This window comes from Drosophila elegans, unplaced genomic scaffold, assembly GCF_018152505.1.
Source record: "Drosophila elegans isolate 14027-0461.03 unplaced genomic scaffold, ASM1815250v1 contig_468, whole genome shotgun sequence".
Lineage (NCBI taxonomy): Eukaryota > Metazoa > Arthropoda > Insecta > Diptera > Drosophilidae > Drosophila > Drosophila elegans.
Genome location: NW_024545855.1, coordinates 1,509,538 through 1,530,141, shown reverse-complemented (window position 1 = coordinate 1,530,141; position 20,604 = coordinate 1,509,538). Strand labels below are relative to the sequence as shown.

Sequence of the window (20,604 nt, the reverse complement as noted above, 5' to 3'; positions counted from 1 at the left end):
ATCAATATTTATATCAATGAAAAATAAGAGTAAGGTATACATTGTCATAATTAACTGCCGTCGCACATATAGAGTTAAGCATTTCATTCAGATTTCTGAGCGACATAGCTTCACCGGCGAGGCCTCGCATTCCGCGCCACTTTCGTTATTTTTTGCGTTCATAAATTTTGCAGTGTCTGCGGCATGTCAGCTCTGAACCCCCTTTTTCCCACCCAGCATTTTCCGCGTAGTGCGTGATGGCGATGGCAGTCAGCCGAAAACGAGAAAAATCTGTCAACGGCACTTTTCGCTTTCCCTTGATGGCAGCCTCATCCTTCCGCCATCGCCATCGCCATTGCCTTCTTTCGCCCGATTCCGCCACTCACGGCAGCATGTTGTGCTGTTTTATGCCACTAAATATGCCAAAGCGCGCGTAAATTGATTTAAACACGGCGGCAAGGACGAGGCGGCTTCCACAAGGATGCTTATGTGGGTACGTGGCTGATGTCTGATGGGTGATGGCTGGCATGGCAATGGGGGCTACGACTAGCTGGGCATAGGATCCTCTTTAAAGTTGGAGCCTGTCTCGGTTCCCGTGCTAATCATGCCATCGCCATCGCCATCGCCACTCCTTTCCCCCCGCTGTCAGAAATTACTGCTTAAATATTTGCATAAAGGATATCCACGAATTCTTCGAAGAAAGCAGCGACATTTCGGAGCATTTCCCAGTATTTTGTCATAAAATATTTTGATAACAACTGAAAGAGTGGGTGGCTAGACAGAATTTTTCCTTGGGCGTATATGCAAATATATGGTGCCCACATTGTTGACATAGTTTTACACAAAGTTGCTTAATAGCAAGACAAGTAGCTACTTAATTCTCGTACTATGTGCCACAAAATAAATGCCTAATAAATAAGTTAAGGCTGATGTCTTAGAGTAAAAGCTTTGACATGCTTTTAAAAAGGCAAACAAAAATTGTTTTAAGAAAGCTCAAACTTGTTTGAAATATTTTAGTAGCGATGGATGTATTTTCCTAAATTAGGAAATATGAAATTATAATGGTGTTTTTATCTTGAAAACATACCTAGTTATATATAACAAAAAGATTTAAAAAGGCTGTTTTAATATTTGATAAGTTGTTACCATTATAAGGTAAATAAATATTACTTAAAAAATAAAAAAAATCTACAAAACAATTGCGGGACCTTATTTATTTATTTTTAGAAGGATAAGCCCCTTTGCCCTTAACTGAGCTAAATGTTTACTATGCAATGAAACGAACATTGACATATTTTTTGGCGTAAACAACAATATTGTCTTTCGGCACCTACCTCAATTGTCAATAAACGCTCGTATAAATAAATGCGGCTGCGTTATACCAGTTGCCAGTTGCGGGTTGCCATAAACCCGGCGCTATGGCTGTGGACGACCCATAACTGGCCTTAATCAACAAAAGGCCAACGTCAAACAATATTTTAATCAGGGTGGCCCTGCGCCCGATCGGGCCTTTGGCCATAAATCTCGAACAAACGGATGGAGGGCGATCAAAGTTCCAGAAAAACGAACGGCAAAAAATCAATTGGCCGTAGTAAGTTTTACTTGTTATGCTGGATGGATGGATTTTCCGCAAAAAGGCGGGATCCTGCGTCATCGCGCCCGAGAAGTTGTCTTGGACATTTGATTATTATTATTAACACGTGACTGAAACGGGGCTAATTCAAGCGAGAATTTAATTAAAAATTTTACCCTTAATAACTGGCCGAGTGAAAGTCGTCGAGGATGGAATGTAGAAAGTGGAGAAAGCAAGGAGATAAAAAGGGGAGGAAAAAAATAAAAACGGCAATCGTGACATGGAGCGCTGATGGCTTACGAATATCCTGGCATTGTCCGGATGACGTTGCCCGTTTTGGTTACGCCTGTAAATTGTTCGATGCTCGTTTACTCGCTTTTCCCCTACTTTACGAGCTTTTTTTAATTGTCCGCCACCCACTCGGACTTTTCGATCGTTCTCGTCCTCGTTTTCGTCCTTATAGTCCTGGCAATGGATAAGCCTGCACGCAGAGTGAAGACTCATTGCCAGCCGCTTGAGGAATGATGCTGCAATTTCATTGATGGCCTTCGCCGGACCATTAATTGTTTAATTTATTGAGCCACAAACGAGCTTTATGAAGCTCATGTCATATAATTTAATCAACTGGGTGGTAGTTTTTTCGGGTATATGGCACGGTTATCGTGCGGATTTCGGATAGGATCGGATCGATTTGACAGCTGTCAAGACTTTATTGTTATTGAAATTCCGAAAATACAAGCGAAATTAGAACAAAACTTTTAACTCAATTACAAAGTCATTGAAAAACAAATTGCAGGCACAAGCAAAGCGAAATGAAAAGAAAACAGGGGGCAATGTGAAGGAGAAGAATGGCGGAAAAGTGTGGGAAAAGCCGAAAATGCATTTGCCGAACCAACTTTCCCATTCGGTGGTTTTTCAACGAGTTCGGCACATAAAAGGAAGAAATTGCTTTGCTTGTCGCTGGAGAAAGTGAATTTCCTGCATTTCCACCATTTCCACCATTTCTTCTACACCCTCTGCTATACCATTATTATTGTTATTTTGGGGGTTTTAGTGTTTGCAGGTTTTTAATGGTCTCGCAATATTGTGGTTTGTTGTTGCCTGGCCGTTGACATGGCACGGCATTTTGCGCTTAAGGATGCAATCCGACTTGTTGGCGTGGTTCCGCATTATTTAGCCTTGCCAGAGTCCTTCGACTTCAGTTTGAAAGGCATACACCCACAAAAGTTTGCCCATACCTTGCCAACAATTGGCATTGCTCGAACCACGATTATGCAAGAAAAGAGCCAACAGTATCCGCAGGGAATAAAAATAAAATAGGTATTTTGTACTTGGAATAAAAAGTCAACTTAATTTTGAATTCGTGAACAAGGAGACAGGGAGTTTTTTTCCGAATGTTTATTATTGTTTTCTTGGCTTACGCTTTTCTCAAAATCCTTTTTAAACGTTGCTAGCCCGTTTTTTTTGACTCGATTAACAATACCTACTTCATTCGCCTAATTGAGTTCCAACACAATAATTATTGTTAATTCTATATTATAACTTGTAAATTTCGGTGCCTACAAAAATTTTTTAAAAAGTTCTGAAACTTCCGTAAAAAAATTCCTTTTTTGGATGTTGGTTGATAAAAATTTGGATACAAATAATATATCAATGTATTTACATTTTATTCACAGAACTCATACATATAATACGAATTTCATACAAAAAAATCCTTTAAATTATAATTGATGAAATGTTTTCCTAAAATTAATACTAAATTTGAACTTATATCCACAATTTTATTCATGCAAGCGGATACAAATATTAAATGTCCTGACTTTTCCTCCATTTAGAATTAATATATTTAGTCAAAAATGTATAGCTTACACACAATCAGCTTCTGTTTTTCGATCAATTTACTTTCGTCAATGTACACTCGCAAACTTGTTCAAATTAATTTGTAATATTTCAGAAACGCCGCGTTTGACACTTTGTGAAGTTGAATTTTCAAACAAATTTTCTTTTCGATTGGCTAATAGCACAATTTTAAACGAATATTTTTGTAATTTGTTTTTTTTGTTTTGGGATACTTAAAAATTAAATTCTCTTCTCGAATTATTGTTAGCACGGTTGACCACAATAGTTTGAAAACACTTTTACCAATCGTATTCGAAATCGTCACTTGTTGGCAAGCGCCATCAACTTTATTCCGCTTTAGATGCCGTCGATACCGTCAACGTGCAACGCCGTACAGGAACTGAAATGTGCGGATGTTTTGGCCAAACTGTTGCGACTGTGGCCAAAATCGAGTCGACCGAGGAGTCCCGACAAACAGCCGACACTTGGCCAAAAAGCCGACGATGGTAAGCCTTCCAGGTGCAGCGGAGCGGCTTCCAGTGAGCAGCTGGCACGGGGCGGGGGGGGAGGGGGGCAGAGGTCTTCTTATCAGCGGCACCAGCTGCTTTGATAGGGCCAAAACAGCTGATAAGAATTCCATGTGTGCGATTAAGTCCTTTTGCTTTTGACAATGGAAACCCCTTTTTTTTTATTTATTCGCTCTGTTTTCGCAAATTAATTTTGATCGAAAGAAACCTGTACTTGGTTGGTAAGGAATAAAAACCAATTTTCAATGAGAAGCAATTTACAACGCTTCAAATGATCTACAGTACGTTAAAGAATTTTTGTAACGCAACAAAAAGCGTAAAATAATAATCCTATAATCTAACAAATTATAACTTAAAAAAAATAAATATTAATCTTATAATATTTATAATACTTAAATCTCGTAGGTAAAATTAAAATCTTATGGTCTCTAAATATTGTTATTACTGCTTTTGAACAAGTTAATTGTGAAAAAATGGCCTGTGTTCATCAAAAGTCTCCATATTTTTTATACGTTCAAAAAAAAAAATGTTTTGGCCACAATCAATGGTTATGATTATTTGACAAAACTTGTATTATTTCAAACCAATTTCCTTTCCACTGCCAATGTCTGGCATTTCCCCTCAAGCTGAAATCTGCACATGCGCCGATTTCCCCAGCCGATGGCCGTTTTTCCCCTCCTGGAAGCCGGGAAAACAATCTGTTGCTCATGTCCAAAGGGCGGGGGCATAGACTGACCACCCTCAAAAGTATCCTGGCTGTAGGCTGCCAGGCAAGCAATTTGCATGCCGCCTCTTTGGACACGTTCGTGTGCATCCTACATATGAAATTACTCTGGATGGACACTTGTCCAGCACCTGGTCGCCACTGCCCATCCAAAGGTCGTGGTCATCATCAGAGGCGACACCTTTGGCTGCTGAGTTTGCACTTTGGACGCTGTCGGCGTTTGAAAGACTCCCAAATGGCCGAGGCTGAGTGGTTTTTATGGACGCGACCCCTCCTCTTGACTGCCTGGCAGGGTGATGTTTTTGGACAAATTGAAGTTGTGTGTTTATGTTTCGGTTCATCGATTGACCGGACCCTCTTACACCGCCCCAGCCACGCCCCCTAAAGGGACGTTTATCAGCGACAGGAAACAGAAATGCTGTCATGCATAAACCACTCGAATGCATTGATGCATTTCCGCTGCACAATCAAATTACAAATATTTACTCTTTTTATCTAAACGCAAAATTGAAAAATGAATCTGGGCACGTGCCAAAATCCATGAATTTGGTGTGCATCCTCATTCGATTTCAGTTTTCGAAAATCCGAGATTTTTATTTGCATTTCCGGTGGCATTAGAATTTCTCTGCCCTCTGTGCTGATCGATTGCATGTAAAATTTCAAACCCTTGTCGCAATTTAATATAAATAAGTGCAATAAAAAGGAGGCCACATATCGACTCTTTTAGTAATTGCCCTAAAAAGTAGGCTATGCAGGTGTGTTTTGAGTAAAAATATTTTGGATCATTATTTCAATTCTCAAAAATAGAATTTCTTCAATTTAAATATAACCTTTTCTAAGGCCACACAATATTTAAACACCTCTATTAATGTTTCTATGAAACTTATCTTCTATTCACTGCTAAAATCGTCAAGTAAAATATTCGCGTATATTTCTATTTAAATTAAAAGGCTGACATCAATAGTAAGCTGTAAGTATTCAACTCTTGTATTCCAATTAAGCCATCGCCATCAACCCTTGACCAAAATCCAACAACCCTTCTTGGGTTGACAGCCATTCAGCGTCGGAACAAGGACTTTAACTTTTAAAAGCTTCAAAAAATTTCAACATTTTTATTATGTCAAAGGGACATGCTCACATGAATTCATTGAAATATATATTTGTATGTAGCACAGCCGAGCTGACCGCAAATGGAAAGCTTCTTTAGGTCAGCTGCCCTCACTCCGAAAATCAAACCCTTTTAAATGCAAAACGAGAACTAATTTGAATAATTTACTTTCGCCGAATACGGCAAACAGACACTTCAAGAGCAGAAACAACATTAATTAAAATGAATGGCGAAGCGAAAAACTCAAAGGCTCCAAACAAAAAGCACGACTCTTGTAGAACAACCTGTTAATGAGTTGATGTAGCCGTCGGTTCCAGCAGGCTAATTCCCTGGTATCCTGATTAACTTTACACCAAACTCGACCGTTGGCCGTTTAAAGTGGTTCCCCGCTGCACTCTTAATGCAAAACTAATTTGGGACACGGTACACTGCACTAATAGTTTACTCGCTGAAAATAGTTTATTTATTTCTCAAATAAAATATAAATGAAGGTTATTTAATATTTTATATTGGAAAGGTTAATTAAAATTATAAATTGATAAGCCAAAGCAACAATTGCCAAGAAAATGTCAATAAATCGCAAAATATCATAATGTATCCTCACAGGTTATTCAAAAAATGTAAATAAACTATTTTTAAACTTGTTTTAAATATTAAATAAACAACATAAAAAGGAGCCTCGGTAAGATAATATAGCCCTTTTTCTAATTAAAATTCAAAAATAAGATTAAGTTAATAAAACACACGCATACGCATTGTAAACTGCAGATACTTTGTAAGTATTTGTTGCAAGTTGAATGTATTGATAATCTGGAAACAGAGGGTTAAGTATTGTAAGTATTGCTATATATTTGGTTCGGTGTACTCTGGCCAACAGCCACAGCCTGCGGACTGGCACTGCCACAGATTTAGAATTTTTGCTGGCTAGCTGATGCTGGACACAAGGCTTTAATCAACCGCAAACGCAATGGACGATGCAGCTGCTGTTAATTAGCTCTAGTTTGTTCCATGTGAAAAAGCTGGCGAAGCACGCCAAATTTATGCGAGTATATAGTGAAATAAAATGTCACACGTTGTCAGATTATGTGGTCGATTCGGTGAATGTGGCTGCGGCTAATACCAAACCAAAATATGAATAAGCATTCATTAAAATACGAAATTACAATATATAAATACATTTAATGGCATTGTCAGTCAATCAAGAACAAATCAAGCATTAATGATTGCAATAATGAGCTGCCCAATTAACCATGCATAATTAAAAATGCAGATAAGTTAAAATTGTAATTAATATCCCCTTAGATTTGTGATAACGCAATAAAAAGCGTAAAATAAATAAAATATAAAATATATTCGATTCTACAGTTTAAGCTAACATTTTCCTAACTGCCCGCAGTCAATAATCAGATCCAAGTCAAGCAATTAAATACGAATTTATGGTGAACCAATTTTCTGTGGTCAGCTCTTTAAGGCACAATTGAATGAATATATATGTATACCCGGACAAAGGGATATTTGTATATTTGAGGATGCTTTTCTGTGTGTCCATTCAGCTAGGTATACGAGGCGGACCCAAAGCAAAATTAAATTTTGATATGGGTCTATTCATTTGGCAGTCACATGAGACACTCTCAGCAGCTGCCTGGTAATACGGAAAAAAAAATAAAACTTTTGTGACTCCTCTCCGTAACGCAAATGCATGTGAGCCAAACCGAGTAATGCCAGGGTTCTTAGCCACCGATAAAATGAATTTGTTGACACCCCCTCAAGAACCATATACTCGGTTTGAGAACTTTTTTAAATATGCATGAGCACCTTTTTTGCCGTCGGGCCGGTCATACCCGGCGTATACTTGATAACAGAAATCTCCTTTCAACGCCACAGAAAACAATGCCCAGAGCAAGATAAATGGGGTCGGGTCAGTAAGTATAGACTTTATACCGCACTGTCTGACCCAAAATACTTCAGTCAAAGAACCAAATTTATTGCAGCTCTCGGCCAAAAACAAGAGCAGGTAAAGCCTTGAATTACGACTAGTTCAATCCATATAACATCCAAGTCAAAATTGGCCTATTTACCTTTGTCGTCAGCTCAGATGCAGAATGTTTGCTTCTTGTGTCATTTACATCGATGTCCATCAATCAATTCTTGGGTGAAGTGTTTCATTTGCTATTCCTCAAATAAGCCATTTATTAAGAATTTCAAACAGAGTGTTAAACAGCACATATGTACATTTAGTAGAATCAACTTGCGGCACAGTCAGCTTAATGTTAAACTTAAATGGAAAATGTAGCTGACTATTAATTCTCGTTTCTCACATCTGGGCTTTCCCTAGAAAGTAAGCGAAAAAAATGTCCCTTAAATTTAAAAAATAATTGAAATTCTGGATTTGAAAAACATAATTTTATGAACATGTTTATAAACGAGTTTATTTAAAAGTCCATTTTTTTTGTTCAGAAAGAAAATTAGTTTGGTTAATAAAATAGTGATTATTTTATCTAGCTGATTTTTATCAACAGTAAGTTATAAGCTTTACCTAGTATACAAATTTTTCCTATGTGCATGCGTTGGCACAAAAGCTTTTGTATAGTACTCGCATGTCACCTCCTGTCGCCAAACAAATTGAAATTGAACGTGAAAAGGAGCAACTGGTTGGCCACACAGCTAACCAGGCACCGATATATGTCCACCTTTTAGGATATCCTTCCTCCCACTCAGTTTGTCAAGCGGCAATTCCATGCAGCTTCTGCAAGAATTCAAACAAACACAATAGGTATCCCGCTGATTGGCATTCACGAGCTGCACTTTGTAGTGGGCGTTGAGTGTAGCTGCTGATTTCAGCCCGCCTACACCTGAACAAGTCTCGAGAAATGGCCATACCATTGCTTTTTTAACACTCAAAAAAATAATTTCAACGAAAAACACCAAAAAAAACTTTATACTTTGTATTTTTATTTTATCATAGACACCTGTGTTACTGTTAAAAGTAGCAACTTAAAACATTAAATGCGTAAAAGTAAACACCAAAAAAAATTATTTAAACTGAAAACAATATTATAAAATTGTACGAGATAAAATTGATTTTTTAAAATATTTTTAAAGAGAGTATTTAATTGGAGTAAAACAAATTAAAAAATTTGTTGTAGTCGAGTTTTTTAAAGGACACATAGATAAAATTATACCCTCTAATCAAATTGCAATTAAAGGGTATAAACATTTCTGCCAAAGAGCCTATCATTCAATGGAAAAAAAATAAAAGTTATTTTTCCGTAAGTTAAAATCCATTTTTCTAAGTGCACCTTTATCAAAACTCGGCATCGAGAGTGGCGTGTGCGATGATCAAAGGCTTGGCACTGCTGTAATGAATGTCAGATGGTGTTTTGTTAATTTTAAATGCTGTTCCCAGCCATGAGTTGCGATGCAGGCACAGACACAGGCACACCTGCCATGAAAAAGTTTGTGTTGATTTAATTTTCATTTTTAGAATTTATGTTTGTGTTCCTGCTGCGCGTGTTTTTTGTAAGGGATTCTATAAAAATTGCCATACAGCAGACGTGCAAAATGTTTAGAAAGTTGCATGCGGTGCTGAGTTGTCTGGTTGTTTGTTCTTTTTAGCATTGTTACGCCTGTTTGCCTTTTCGCTTTTGAAGTTCCAATGTCATCCACATCACGGCGAGCAACTTGTGAAATTTTGAAGAAAATGGAAATTAAATGAACTTGAAATTCTGAGTAGCTTAGACTGGATGCCAGCACGGGAATAACAAACGTATGTAGGTGTTTTGTTTGTTCGTTTGGCGAAAACAACGCAAAATAATAGAAATTCTATTCATTCCCTTTTACAAGATATTTGTCGGAAATGTAAATAGCGAACTAAATTGCAATTCAACTGGATAACGAATTCCTTTAGCGTTAAAAAATCAACAATTCCCAAAAACCAGATCTAAACAGTTTATATTTTTTAACAAAACCACACTTTTATATTTATCTTTTCTGTAATGAAAACGTAAATAAAATAATGCATACAATGCTAATGGGATTATAAGTTACGAACTTATTAACTCCGTATAACCATTAGGACACCTACGCTGTCTGTAGCGTTTTGAATACTATATCTGGAGCCTGAAAGAAGAAATAACAGCGAAATCAATTAATAAAAATTGCAATATATTTGTGATTGCGATATCCTACCCCTATCTATTTCAATCATGTCGCCAACACATAGAAGGGCTGCCGTTTCCTCCTCTTCGCCCAAAGGTAGGGTCTGCACGGCAAATTCACCAAACTGTACAATGAATTTCTAAAAAAAAGGGGAAATGTTGAACAACTAAGAACTTGTTATACTAGTGTTACCACTTACCAGAGCATAGACCTTGGCACGCTTTTTGTTGCGAGCTTGGTGAGGCTGGAAACGCATATACCCCAGCGATGCTTTGTCTTTTGTTTTATAAAAAGCGTAGTCGATGCCATCCACCTTGCTAAAAACTAAATCATTTGCAGGAGCTGCAACGGCAAATTGGAGGCGTGGTTATAGTTAAGTAACATCCGGGATAGCATTCAACTTACAGACGCTGGCGCTTTCGTCTGTCATGCTTCCAGTGGGTTGGGCATTGCCCACGCCTCGCAGCCAGTTCATCAGACGAATGGAGGCTTCCTCCTGTTCGTCTCTGGCGGGAGTTATCGAGTAAACGAAAGGTTCCTGCTGTCCGTTCGTGGAAGGAGTTATTGCTGTTGTCTCTGGCTCTGGCTCCGCCACAGGCTCCGGTTCGGATTCTGTTTCAGACTGTACCACTTCCTCGCGCTTCCGTGGCCGCCCTCTTTTTCTAGGCCCCTCCGTAGGCACTGCTTGCACCGTCGTTTCCTCCCAAATCAGAGGGGTGACTCCAAGTGAATCGGAATTCGGCATTGCGTCAAGCCCAGTTTCGGGATTTCGTGGCGTACTGCTGCACAATGGTCCCCGGTCCACCACTGGTCCTCGTCCTCGTCCTCGGCTCACCGATGAGTTTTGCGGCAAAGTGGGTATCGACTGTGCGACACTGGTTTTCTTTGCCCTACTCGTATTCGCCTTCTTTGGCTTGGAATTTTGGCTAGGAGGCTCTAGGAAGTCACGCATGAAGCTAAATTTCCTGGGGTCCATGGTGTGGCACCAGGTATTCTGGAGTGGCACATGGCCTCGCTTCGAACGCCGAATGCCGGCTAAGAACAATAAAATAATATAAATAAAATATTTCAAGAAATCATAGTTTTTTTTTAGTTACTCACAGGTGTTGTGGTCGTTTTCATCCATTTCCACAGGAATTTTTCGAAGCTTTAACCTGTCTACTTCAGTCTTTTTTGGTTTCTTCGCTCTTGGTGCCGGTGCCGTTGGTTTCTTAAACACCACGTCAGCGTTCGATACGATCTGGGGCTGCGCCTTGGACTCTTGTTGGCTACGTTGCAGAGCTTCCAATGCTGTTCGACTTGTACTCGGCACATCGTCCTCCGAAGTGTAACCCACGGCAGATCGACTGCTGCTGGACACATCCCGTGTCTTTGGGTCAGGCGTAGGGGTGGGAGTATTTACACGAAGTGACTCCATATGCTCCGATTTCTCGATAGTCTCCTCCGCGCGAATATCATCGGCTGCCGCACGTCTGTACCCGTTTGAGCGATTCCTAGACAATCGATCCGTGGTTTCATTAGACTCCAATGGAGGTGGAACCACTTTGTCCTTCTCTGCATTTCGTTCAGTCGTCTCGGAGCGCTGAGATTTCTTGCCTTTGAACTGCGCTCTCCTGGGTTGCTCATTGTCACCATCATCCCCATCGTTTTCTGCCGGCTCGTTCGGAGTTGTAACCTTTTCCCCCGCTTTCCCTTTAGAATTTGACAGCGAGGTTTCATCAGACTCCAATGGAGGAGGAACCACTTTGTCCGTCTTTGCATTTCGTTCAGTCGTCTCGGAGCGCTGAGATTTCTTGCCTTTGAACTGCGCTCTCCTGGGTTGCTCATTGTCACCATCATCCCCATCGTTTTCTGCCGGCTCGTTCGGAGTTGTAACCTTTTCCCCCGCTTTCCCTTTAGAATTTGACAGCGAGGTTTCATCAGACTCCAATGGAGGAGGAACCACTTTGTCCTTCTTTGCATTTCGCTCAGTCGTCTCGGAGAGCTGAGATTTCTTGCCTTTGGACTGCGATCTCCTGGTTTGCTCATTGTCACTATCATCCCCATCGTTCTCTGCTGGCTTCAGTGCTTCAGAATACTCAAGCAGATGTGTCTCCACTCTCGTCTCTTGTCCAGTGGGATTAGACTGCACAGATTTTTTTCCAGAACACCGCAAGCTCATTTGTTGCTCATCATTACACTTGTGTTCCCCGTTTTCGACGTACTCCGGTGGTTCAATATACTCGAGTGGAGGTGGAACTACTTCGTTGTCCCGCGTCCTTCTTCCACTCGAATTATATTGTAAAGATTGTTTGGTCATAGCATGCGACCTTCGAGGTGGCTCAACGTCCTCACTTTGTTCCTCGTACTCTTGTGGAGGTGAAACAAGATCCTCTTTGTTGCTCATTCGCCCAAATTTGCTTCTCATTCGTGTATTTACAACATACTGCGGCGGCGGTGGAGCAATCTCGATGGTATCATCACTCGGCTTGTCGTTGAATTCTGGAGGCGCCGACATCACCACATCATCAAAATCGAATTTTCTGCTGCGTCGCTCACATTGCATTGATTGTGAATAGCGCAGAGAAAGGGGAGGTGGCGGAACAATTTGAATGCTTCTACTAAGTCTTGGCAGCTTAACAGGGGACAAAGAATCGAAATCCTCAGCATTGGAGTCCCCCTTTGTGTAGAGACTGCGTTTGCCTTCTCTTGATAGTTTACGCCGAGTCTCCATCGTACTCGAGAGTCTTAAATAGCTCTCCAGCTCTTTTGACTGCAAAACGAGAAAACGGTCTTATTTAAAACTTCCATTTCAATCATCTACAATATTCTTATTTCCTACGAACACTCACCATTGGCTGCTCCCGTCGCTGAGACCGTGATCGACGGTTCGGTATATCCTTGCTTTTACCTCGGCCGGGTTTCTTTCGGGGCAACGGCACCCACTCCACTGAATCCTCGGAATCCGTGGAGGATGGTCTATTCGGCAAACCGTCCTGCACGTCCATCATTTTCCGGCGCTCCAACTCTCGCTGAATCCTTTCCTCCAGGTTATCCTTCTCCTCCGAGCTGGGCTTCCGGTGCCCATTCAAGGGATATACCTCGTTCAACGAGTTGCGCTTGCGCAGATCCAATATCTCGTAATTGCTCATGCGAGTCAGCTCGATGGCGAACTGCTCGCCATTGATGGGGGCACTGGGTGCCTTGTTCAGCTGCACATTCGTCTTTCGGGCCCTTGACTTCTTGGCATTGGCATTGACCGAACGGTGGAGGTTTAGCAGTCGCATGGAACTTTCCTGTGCTTCGGCAGTACCGCGATCTCGATAATAGCTACGTAGGCGACGCTGGCGGGTTGTGTTACCGCCCGGCGGTGCTAGATTCAGTGCCACAGTGCTGGGCTGCTCATCGCTGTCGTCGTCTGTCATTATGGCGTCTACATTTTCTACCATACGCGGAGTTAAGCCATTGGGTTTGGGAGAAGGAACAGCTGCGGAACGCTTTGGAGAAGAAACAGCTGCGGGACGCTTATCAGAAGATGCCGGTATTGAAGACGCCGCGGCAACTGGCGATGCTGGCAACGATCCAGCCTGCAAGGAATCCCTCCTGACACTCAGATTCGAATTGGCTGCGTTTATCACCACAATTGGACTGCTGACACTCCGCGACAGAGTCTGCACCAGCTCTCCCAGATCCTGCGGCTGAGTTTCCGGCACCACAAAGTCCGGCTGTGGCTGCGATTGCCAGGCAGGCTCGTGACTGGGCGGTGGTGGCGTGTTGGGCACCACAATCTCTTGGTGGGTTTTCTTTAGCTTTACAACGCAGTTGCGTTGTGAGGGCGACAGCAGCAGCTGACCCGGAGCTGGTCCTTTTTCCATGGTGTAGGTGCGTTGTAGCGCCACAGATGGTGAGGGCGGTGTGTCCGGTCTTGAATAAGGTGCCCGACCACTGTAGTCCAGTTGCAAGACATTGTTGTGAAAAGAGGACTGCCTCTCCTTGCAGATTTGTGCAATTTCATTGGCAAGACTAGAGGTCCTGGCAGGCGACTTCACCTCGGGCTGGAGGTGTTTCTCCACTGGCTGCTCGGCTTGATTCGTTGTTGGTTCCACCGTCTGTTTGCCTGACAAATCTTTAGCTATTTCTTCCGCTGGCTTTTCAGCTTTCTCGTTTGGTTTTTCTGCGCAGGGTGTACTGCTTACTCCCGGCATCTTAAATAGCACAATAAATAACATTAGGTACAGGTAATTCGTCAGATGCAAACAAACTTACAAAGTTTACGGGACTGGAGAAGCTGCGGGTTAAATTGCTGGCTTCGTCAAATTCCGGGAGCAGTTGGCGTCCACAGCTCCGCGACCGCCGGCGTATGGCATGACGACGTAGTTTGTCCGAGCCTGGTACATTTCCACTGCGCCGCAGGGAATGCCGATGAACGGGTGACAAAGTGGGAGATTTTTCATGGGGCTGATTCTCACTGGATGCCTGGTCCACAGGCGGCTTATTGGCTTGTTCGGGGACGGAACTGGGCAACTCTCGCAAGGGATGTTTTTGTGTTTCTGGTGTTTTGGGCTTGGGCTTGGGCTTCTTGATCAGCGGCACCTCAAAGTCGACGTTAAAGTCGACCTTGAAGTTGCCGAAGAGGTTCTCGTTTTGGGGTGCCTTGTTCTCCGCCAGCTTGCGCATCATAAAGGCGGCCATGCGCTCCTTATCCTTCACCGGCTGGCTGAGGATGTCGTCCAGCTCCAAGGTGTCATCATTCTGCTTCGGCTTCGACCTAAACAAACAAGATTACGGTTAGCTTCACACTAATTTGGTGTCCCCAATAACTCGATCAAAAACCATTCTTGCAATCTTACATCTTTGCAGTGTTGATTTGGTTAATTTTTCTGACGGTCGTCACATAGGCTACTACAATTAAACCCAACAAAATTGGTAAATTTTGCACACAACTTAAAATTACACAAAAGACGCGACGCTATTCTATTGGAGTTGCCAGAAACCTTTGAAGACGCGCCTAAACCAGGTGTTGCCAGACTAATGGACTGAACAGGGTTGACAGCCATTCAAAAAGTAGCCGAAAATAGCTAAAACTTAATTAACAGACATTAAAGTTATTTTTTCATGTGTTGATTCAATTTTATTAATAATCAAATAAATAATAAACAATTTAATTGCGTAAATATTTTTTAATTGAAAAACAGTTTAAACATGATCGCCCCATCAAGCATTAATTAATAAATAATTTGTTAATTGCGAATTGAAGTTTGCTTAAAGGAGGTTTTAGCGCTAAAATAAATTCATTGCCAATATCATGACATGCAAGTTTTTCAATAAATCCTTGAAAACAATTAAATATTCGATTTTCTTGCAGCCTTGGTAGTTACCCTTTTTTTGACGTGTTAAGACAAGCCAAATAATTTGAGAAAGCAAAATATAAAAATAAACGACGCCAGATTTAAATTTGGTATTGGAATGGTGGCTGATACGCGTCGTTTTTCCCGCCATTTCGCTTGCAAGTTCAAATCCAACAACACCAAAGATGAAATTTTCTTATTCTTTTAGCCAGGGCTTGACAAACGTTCATCGATAGATCCAAGACGTCTGGCAACGCTCTGCACATTTCTAATATTTTTTCCGTTAATCTGAGTACCGAGGGCCAAAAAATGCACTGTCGAAAAGTGTTCGCCGGTTATTTGCCTCTCGTTCTCTCACATAGGCGGCGAACAGTTTTCGCCGATCTAAGTACTAGGCTTTAGGTGTAAATCGGTGTTCTGCGGGATTATTTAGGGGACAAGCTGTTTTTTCATCTGGCAACAGTGGTGTATTTATCGTTCTTATTTTATGCCGACAGTTAGTTGTTTGTTGACAAAACATGTTGGAAGCTATTCTGACCGATTTGCCAGCTATTAAAGCTCCCGAATTGAGTTTTGAACAGCTTAAGATGGTCCTGAAGCGCCTGCGTCCACTGCAGCGCTACAGTTTCTGTGTGGAAGCTTGCGAAGAAGGCGATGCGGACAAGGTGCGAGATAAAGATTTGTTTTGATAAACATTAAGAAACTTGATTTGTAAATAAAGCTGCGCGCCGGATTTCTGAAGCTGCTGAAAGGATACCTGAGCTTGGAGGAGGTGGTGGCCTTGTACTCTGCATCCGTGGGTTTGTTCCTGTTGGCGGAGGACGAGTGCGAAAAACCATGTAACCAGCGATTAGAGCTACTAAACGAGACCTTCGGCTATTCGGACACACTGAAGCCCACGATGATCCACTATGCCACTGTGGAGATGCTCAGTAGCTTAAGGCTGGCCAGCAGCGACGAGGAGCACTGCTTTGTCTACCTGCTGGAGGCGCTTCCCCACATCCTTGTGGCCAGCGACACCGGCAAAATGATCTCCCTCGGGCTGCTCCGCGCGCTAATAGCCACCATATCTGGTTGCCAAATCATCCTGCACATCTATCGCAGCGTTAGTCGACTAGTTTAGTTAAAACTCTGCTAATTTATGGTAATTTAAGGTGTGGGAGACCTGGGAAATGTTGAACCAAATCAGCCATAACACCATCCTGCTGGACTGGTCGCTGCGCAGGACTTACATCTTTGTGAAGGCCTTCGCCATGCTCATCGCCACCGCCGCCTTCAACTCGTGTAATGCGGAACTCAAGCAGGCAGGTTACAGGGGCTTCGATCTGCCACCCAAACCAATGGAGATTGCCGAGTGGTTCAAGACGCTGCGGGATCGGTTAGAGGAGAAGCACAGGGAACTGAAGTGTTTGGAGGGAATCATGGTAAGAATGCTCATAAAACCTACACTTAGTAGATAAAAAACTAAAAAAGGGTTGTCCTCAACTTAGAAATTAAATATCTTCTATATAATATTTTCCTACTTTCAGCTGGTGCGCTTTATGGACCACAATATACTGGCCTATCTGACGGATACGGGTAATGAGTCCACCTCCGAGGCGGGAAATGAGGCAGCCTCAGAGGCGGCAAACGATAAACTTTAAGAGAGTGTTATTTATTAAAGTGTAATATAGATAGGTATTCGAATGTTTAAGTTAGCACATAAAGCCCAGGCTAGAGATTCGACTTGCTCATTTGAACTTCTTGCCGCCCTTCCTCGCCGCAGGGGCATCCACGGTTGGCACCTGCACGGAATAGTACTTGGTGGAGATCCTGTTGAGGAAGTAGAGACCCACCAAGGAGAAGAGGACGCTGGTGGTGGCGCAAACGCGATGCACGATTCCCGCGGCGGCCACCGTGAGGGAGAGGCAGAAGAGGATCTCGGGCAGCAGCTTGGCCTGGAAGTCCTGGCCGAAGATTATCATCTCCGCGTTGGAGACGCACGTGAGGCTCAGGATGAACAGCCAGGAGAAGAGGTACCCGCCCAATAAGACCTTCAGCTGCGAATCGTTGAACCAGTCGGCGCAGAAACGTAGTGTGGCGAATAGGACCAGGCTGAGAAGGCCCGAAATGATGGAGGACACCAGGGTGCTTTTGCTGCTCATCGAGGCGGCTGTAATGGTTCGGTTTTTGATTTCAGATGGCCGCAATTTGGCTCCATTTGCTTACACATATTTTTTTCTTCTACCAGCCGGCGTCTTTGTTGTACGTGTAAAACTGCTGCCATTCACATGTCGGCGCGCAGCCGGTTAGTGTTTAGGGCTGTCAGGTGTTTTCGATTTTGTTAAAACTGATATAGGGACTTCACTTTTTTGTACGAAAAATCATTTTCTGCTCAACAACTGAATGGTAAAAAGTATTAAAAGAAATTTTTTTAATATAAGTTATTGAAATAAGGGAGAAAACAATCCTATCAATAGCATAGGTTATTAAACTTCGTTCAGGTTTAATTGAAGTTGTAACCGTACTATGAAAAATGTAAAATACATATATGCTTTCACATTAAAAACGACGAATATTTTTAGAATCAATGGTACGTATAATGTATTTAATATTAATAAATAGTAAATTGTTTTTTTGTATCTTACCGATATCTTTAAACAAGTGATATATCGATACTTTTATGCGATAAATCACCACCAACTGATGTGGCAACTCTGCAGATTCCGTGGTGAATGGTCAGCGAAGTAATAACATTGCATTTGAGTACTTTTTTAATAAATTGTAAATAAAAGACACCTCGAATATGTCATCCCTGTTGCAATTGGCCACCAGGTCACTCCGGAGCTCCATGATACAAGTGCGCAGCGTGACCACAACATCTCCCAGACAAATAAAAGAAAGTTAGTACCACCGACCACTGGTGAGCTGTTTCATAACCTTTCAAAAGAGAGAATTTTTTGATAAATAATGAGTAAAATATTGCTTTGCAGTTCAGGAAAAGCAGGAAAACAATGTGAAGATCTTTGAGGGCGTTAATGTGGAATCACCGAGAGCCAAGCTAATGCTTAACTCCGCCTGTCAGAGCACCTTCTGTCCAGAGTGCACTTTGGGCCTGGACATTAAGCACACGGATGTCTTAATCCTGTCGCAGTACGTTCGATCGGATGGCTGCATGCTGCCCAGAAGGATCACCGGACTGTGCCACCGGCAGCAGAAGAAGTTGGGCACCTTGGTGACCATGGCCCAGAAGGCGGGACTGATGCCCAACTTGGCACCCGCGTGGAGCAAAAAGGATCCCAAAAAGCGCTTTGGCTGGCGCAAATTCAACAAGTACTTCCTGGAGTCTACAATTAAATACTAGCTAGTGTTAAATGGCAATAAATGTGTTAATAGAAGTACTCTGTCAGCTGATTTTGATTATGATTGGTTCAAATAACATAACTGGGTAGTAAACAAATACATTTGAGTTATCCTTCCACCAAAAAATAACTAAGTACTAAAAAAACAATACAAGTTCATCAAATCACAATCAGTTAAACATTTTACGATCGAATATTATGCATCCCTCTTGCCTGTATTTTTTAACAAGCCCAGTTTGGTCACATTTTCTTGGCGTCGGCTTTGAATTTCTCGCTCCCACGATTTTTCAAAAAATACTTATAAAATGAGTTTTTTAAGTAATAGCGGCACGGTTCACGTGGAAGTTCGCCTCAAATGGAAAGATATGTGAGTATAATCTTTCAATAAAGTGGAATACTAATTAAATAAACCCTTTTTTTAGACACTTTGCGACAATTCGCGCCGATTTGGAGAAGGCCTTGAACTCCTACTTTCAATCGGCCGCACATCTGCCAATGAATGTGGCCTTCGTGCCCGAGTTGCCTCAAGATCTGGCCTCATTGGTGGGATCCGTGCTGCTGGAGCGCGACAATGGCGACGGGCGGCCGTTGCAGGCCACTGGGACCAAATTCCGCTTTCATTTCTATGACCCAAAGCCGACGGAGGCGAGCTTGGGCTCCGGAATCCTGGATGTAAGCGGCAGTGGAGACGCAGATGGAACCGCTGGCGTCATGGCCGCCAGTCATGTCCTCCTGCCCGCCAACCAGCTTGTGGGTCTGTGGGAGAACCTCATCTACGAGGTCGGATTGAAGGAGAAGGTGAGAGGCCACCCCAAACCCGTTTAACATACATATAATGATCGTCTGGCGATGTACCCGCATTTTACCCGATTATTCCCATTGTAGATATAGGATTTTTATATTGATATGCGAAAGAGAAGGTCATGGCCATCTAGTCTTGCCCTGCACCACTGTTATAAAGTATATTAGCAATCACCATCTAATGTTTAGTATCCTGCCAACTTACCTGCAAAGCAAACCCTTCTCACACCTTTAATTTTGCTTTCAGCTCCTGAAGTTCGCCATGTCGGCCCTGACTTTCTCACAGCACCGCGTGGACATCAATGTGATTGCCTGCAACCGGCTGCTGCTGCTCCATGGACCACCTGGAACCGGAAAGACGAGTATGTGCCGGGCCCTGGCCCAGAAGCTGGCCATTCGTACCCAGGGAAGCTATGCGTACACCCACCTGGTGGAGATTAACAGCCACAGCCTGTTCTCCAAGTGGTTCTCGGAGAGCGGCAAGCTGGTGGCGCGCCTATTCGGAAAAATCAGTGAGCTGGTTGCGGACCCCAAAAATCTAGTTTGCGTGCTGATTGACGAAGTGGAGTCGCTGGCCTACGCCAGGAGCGCCATGTCCAGTACTGAACCCAAGGATGCCATGCGTGTGGTGAACGCGGTGCTGACCCAGTTGGACGACATCAAGACCTGTCCCAACGTGCTCATCCTAGCCACCTCCAACCTGGCGCAGAGCATTGATATGGCCTTACTGGACCGCGCCGATATCCGTCAATACATTGGGTACCCGGACATGGCTGCCATTCGGGCCATTTACAAGACAATGCTGGCCGAGCTCATGTCGGCTGGAATGGTGCAACGTGAGGCTTTGGAGACGGAGGACGCCGAGGAGGGGCTGCTGACCCAATTGGCGCTGCAGAGCGTCGGGCTTAGTGGCCGCAGGCTGCGGAAGCTGCCTCTTCTGGCCCATGCCCAGTACACTAGCAGCGATCTCTTCGAGGTGGATCAGAAGATCAGCCTGTCGGACTTCCTGGACGCCATGATGATGGCCTTGGAACAGCATTTGAGCGAGCAGCGACTGCTGAAACTGGAGTCCTTGGAGGAAATCTGAAAAAAAACTGCCAAGCAGACATGAACAAAAAAATGAACTTTCTACACCTACACTCTATGTCCATCAAATGCGATACATTGTAAACTTCAATTTGCTGCTATGAAAAACAATCCGAGGCTGAGGCACGGGTCCAATCCCCA

At 42.8% G+C, this 20,604-nt stretch overlaps 6 protein-coding genes across 6 annotated transcripts in view; 3 read left to right on the top strand and 3 right to left on the bottom strand.

The window, feature by feature from the left end:
• LOC108144055 overlaps window positions 1-3,832 on the bottom strand; it is a 48,693-nt gene extending 44,861 nt beyond the window's left edge. Inside the window, exon 1 of the mRNA XM_017268699.2 lies at window positions 3,422-3,832. The gene's annotated coding sequence lies outside the window, so the exon portion shown is untranslated. The remainder of the gene's footprint in view (window positions 1-3,421) is intronic.
• Window positions 3,833-9,723: 5,891 nt separating this feature from the next.
• Window positions 9,724-14,846, bottom strand: LOC108144057. Its single transcript, XM_017268702.2, has 8 exons — window positions 14,738-14,846; window positions 14,154-14,655; window positions 12,740-14,092; window positions 11,010-12,660; window positions 10,314-10,943; window positions 10,108-10,250; window positions 9,939-10,047; window positions 9,724-9,869 (listed from the first exon to the last, which is right to left on the bottom strand). Coding segments are annotated over exons 1-8 (4,455 nt in total). The 5' UTR covers window positions 14,740-14,846; the 3' UTR covers window positions 9,724-9,804.
• A 746-nt stretch (window positions 14,847-15,592) lies between these two features.
• On the top strand, window positions 15,593-16,960 carry LOC108144065. Its single transcript, XM_017268714.2, has 4 exons — window positions 15,593-15,900; window positions 15,957-16,340; window positions 16,390-16,659; window positions 16,765-16,960. The coding sequence occupies exons 1-4, from the start codon at window positions 15,754-15,756 to the stop codon at window positions 16,876-16,878; spliced, it is 915 nt and encodes a 304-aa protein (XP_017124203.1). The 5' UTR covers window positions 15,593-15,753; the 3' UTR covers window positions 16,879-16,960.
• Window positions 16,874-17,573, bottom strand: LOC108144066 (protein KRTCAP2 homolog). The gene is made up of 2 exons (XM_017268715.2): window positions 17,444-17,573; window positions 16,874-17,387 (listed from the first exon to the last, which is right to left on the bottom strand). Exons 1-2 carry the CDS (start codon window positions 17,499-17,501, stop codon window positions 16,966-16,968), a joined length of 480 nt encoding a protein of 159 aa, XP_017124204.1. The 5' UTR covers window positions 17,502-17,573; the 3' UTR covers window positions 16,874-16,965.
• A 358-nt stretch (window positions 17,574-17,931) lies between these two features.
• On the top strand, window positions 17,932-18,612 carry LOC108144067 (28S ribosomal protein S18a, mitochondrial). The gene is made up of 2 exons (XM_017268716.2): window positions 17,932-18,117; window positions 18,208-18,612. Exons 1-2 carry the CDS (start codon window positions 18,021-18,023, stop codon window positions 18,576-18,578), a joined length of 468 nt encoding a protein of 155 aa, XP_017124205.1. The 5' UTR covers window positions 17,932-18,020; the 3' UTR covers window positions 18,579-18,612.
• A 192-nt stretch (window positions 18,613-18,804) lies between these two features.
• On the top strand, window positions 18,805-20,604 carry LOC108143750 (pachytene checkpoint protein 2 homolog). Its single transcript, XM_017268281.2, has 3 exons — window positions 18,805-18,943; window positions 18,999-19,374; window positions 19,625-20,604. Exons 1-3 carry the CDS (start codon window positions 18,882-18,884, stop codon window positions 20,462-20,464), a joined length of 1,278 nt encoding a protein of 425 aa, XP_017123770.1. The 5' UTR covers window positions 18,805-18,881; the 3' UTR covers window positions 20,465-20,604.